The 2,500-nt window shown below is 52.4% G+C and overlaps 1 protein-coding gene across 1 annotated transcript in view; it reads left to right on the forward strand.

Moving 5' to 3' along the window:
• LOC143022046 (uncharacterized) overlaps window positions 1-2,500 on the forward strand; it is a 4,545-nt gene that overhangs the window by 527 nt on the left and 1,518 nt on the right. The window contains exon 1 of the mRNA XM_076179982.1: window positions 1-67. This exon is cut by the window's left edge and continues 527 nt beyond it. Coding sequence (XP_076036097.1) covers window positions 1-67 — 67 coding nt within the window. The remainder of the gene's footprint in view (window positions 68-2,500) is intronic.

A 2,500-nucleotide genomic window follows, 5' to 3' on the forward strand; every position in this document is an offset into this window, starting at 1 on the left:
CGCTAACCTCGCCGACCAGTCTGCAACTCAGGCGTTAACCGAGCTAGTCTCCAAACTCACCCTCCAGGTTAGCGCCCTCCAAGAGCAGGTTGCCAATCTTCAACAACGACCCCCGTCACCAAGATACTACCGCAACCGCTCTAGGTCTACGTCCAGAGGGAGACCCAAGCACACATCAGGCGTCTGCTACTACCATCGTCGCTTTGGACAAGATGCGAGGAAATGTACACAGCCGTGCACCTTCTCACCGGCACCGTTAAACAAGATGGGCGAACGCTAACGGCGCACAGCGTTCGCCAACATACATCGAAACTCTTCTTCGTATTTGATCCACTCTCCAACACCACATACCTCATCGATACCGGAGCTGAAGTCAGTGTCCTGCCTGCCACAGCAAGCCAGCAATCACTGCCGCCGATGTCTTCCCTCTACGCAGCCAACGGCACCAAGATACCCGTTTTCAAGAGGAAGACACTTCAGCTAGAACTCAACCTTCGCCGATCCTTTGAGTGGACCTTCTACGTTGCATCAGTTTCCCAACCCATCCTTGGCGCCGATTTTTTTACCCACTTCGATCTCCTGATCGATATTAAAAATCGCAAGCTCCACGACCCCCTTACATCGATGTCATCCAACGCCAGGCCAACAACCGGAGTAAGTAGCCAACTTTCAACCATCAGTGCTGATAACAAGTTTGCTTCTCTCCTCAGGAACTTTCCTGCCTTGACACAACCTTACTCCACGACCACGAATGTGAAACACCACGTAGTGCACCACATAGAGACTACGGGACCTCCAGTCTACGCCAAAGCCCGTCGTCTGGCTCCGGAACGCCTCAAGCTAGCCAAGGCAGAACTGGAAGCCCTCATGCGTCAAGGTATCATTCGTCCAAGCTCAAGCAACTGGTCGTCAGCTCTCCACATCGTCCCCAAAAGCAACGGCGACATCAGGCCATGCGGTGACTACCGCGCCCTCAACTCACGAACTGTGATGGATAGGTACCCAGTTCCCAACATACAGGAGTTTTCCTCACACCTTGCAGGAACTCGCGTATACTCCCGGATCGATCTTGTAAAAGCCTTCCATCATATTCCGGTCAACCCGCCTGACATCCCCAAAACAGCTGTCACAACACCTTTTGGCTTGTTCGAATACGTTCGAATGCCCTTCGGCCTCAAGAACTCTGCCCAAACTTTCCAGAGATTCATGGACGAAGTCCTACGAGGCCTGCCTTTTTGCTTCACCTACATCGACGATGTGCTCATCGCCAGCCCTGACGAAGCCACGCACCAAGACCATCTGAAGCAAGTCTTTACCCGCCTACAAGACTACGGCATCCACATCAATCTCGAGAAATCTGACTTCGGTGTGTCATCCATCAACTTTCTAGGACACACCGTCACACCTTCAGGCGTCACCCCTGTCTCATCCCGCTGCGACGCCATCCAGAGTTTCCCGAAACCTACAACACAGCGCCAACTCAAGCAATTCCTTGGTATGTTAAATTTCTATAATCGTTTCATTCCAGGCTGCGCTCAACTGCTCCAACCGCTCTACTCCATGATCAAGCCGTGCAAGAGGGGACGTTCCATCGTACTCAACTGGGACGCCGAAACTGATGCAGCTTTCATGGCAGCCAAAGAAGCACTCGGGAATGCTACCGCCCTTAGTTTCCCTATTCCTGATGCCATCACTTCCATCTCGACAGATGCTTCAGACACAGGTGTCGGCGCAGTTCTGCAGCAATACATCAACGATGCCTGGAAACCCATCGCCTTCTTCTCAAAGAAGCTCAACAATGCCGAGAAGAAATACAGCGCCTTCGACAAGGAACTCCTAGCCATCTACAAGGCTGTCAACAGGTTCAGGTATTTCATCGAAGGACGACAATTCCACATATACACCGACCACAAACCAATCACAACAACATTCATTCATAACAAGACAACATACTCCCCTAGACAACTCCGACACATAGATTTCATCTCCCAATTCACCACAGATATTCGTTTTGTTCGAGGTGAAGATAACTGTCCTGCCGATGCACTCTCGCGCAACATATCTGCAGTCTCTACCTCTCTCATCGACTACGCCGCCATCGCTGCAGACCAAGCTGGTGATACCGAGCTGCAGCGATTGATGGAAAACCCCGCGTTGCAGATGAAGAAGGTACAGCTCCCTGGAACCAACACTGAGCTCTACGCCGATGTATCCACGGACACCATCCGTCCCTACTTGCCCGAGAACCACAGGTATCCCTTGTTCCGCCATTTACATGACCTCTCCCACCCAGGTATTCGAGCTTCGCAGCACATGATGTCATCACGCTTCATCTGGAGTGGAATCGCCAAAGACGTTCGACACTGGACCCGCACCTGCGTCAAATGCCAAGCTTCCAAGGTCACACGCCACACCATCTCCCCTCCAGGTACCTTTCGCCCAGTCTCCACTCGACTCGAGCACGTCCACATCGACATCGTCGGACCGCTTCCCTTCTCCG

This window comes from Oratosquilla oratoria, chromosome 43, assembly GCF_046742065.1.
Source record: "Oratosquilla oratoria isolate Oo_2021 chromosome 43, ASM4674206v1, whole genome shotgun sequence".
Classification (NCBI taxonomy): Eukaryota; Metazoa; Arthropoda; class Malacostraca; order Stomatopoda; family Squillidae; genus Oratosquilla; species Oratosquilla oratoria.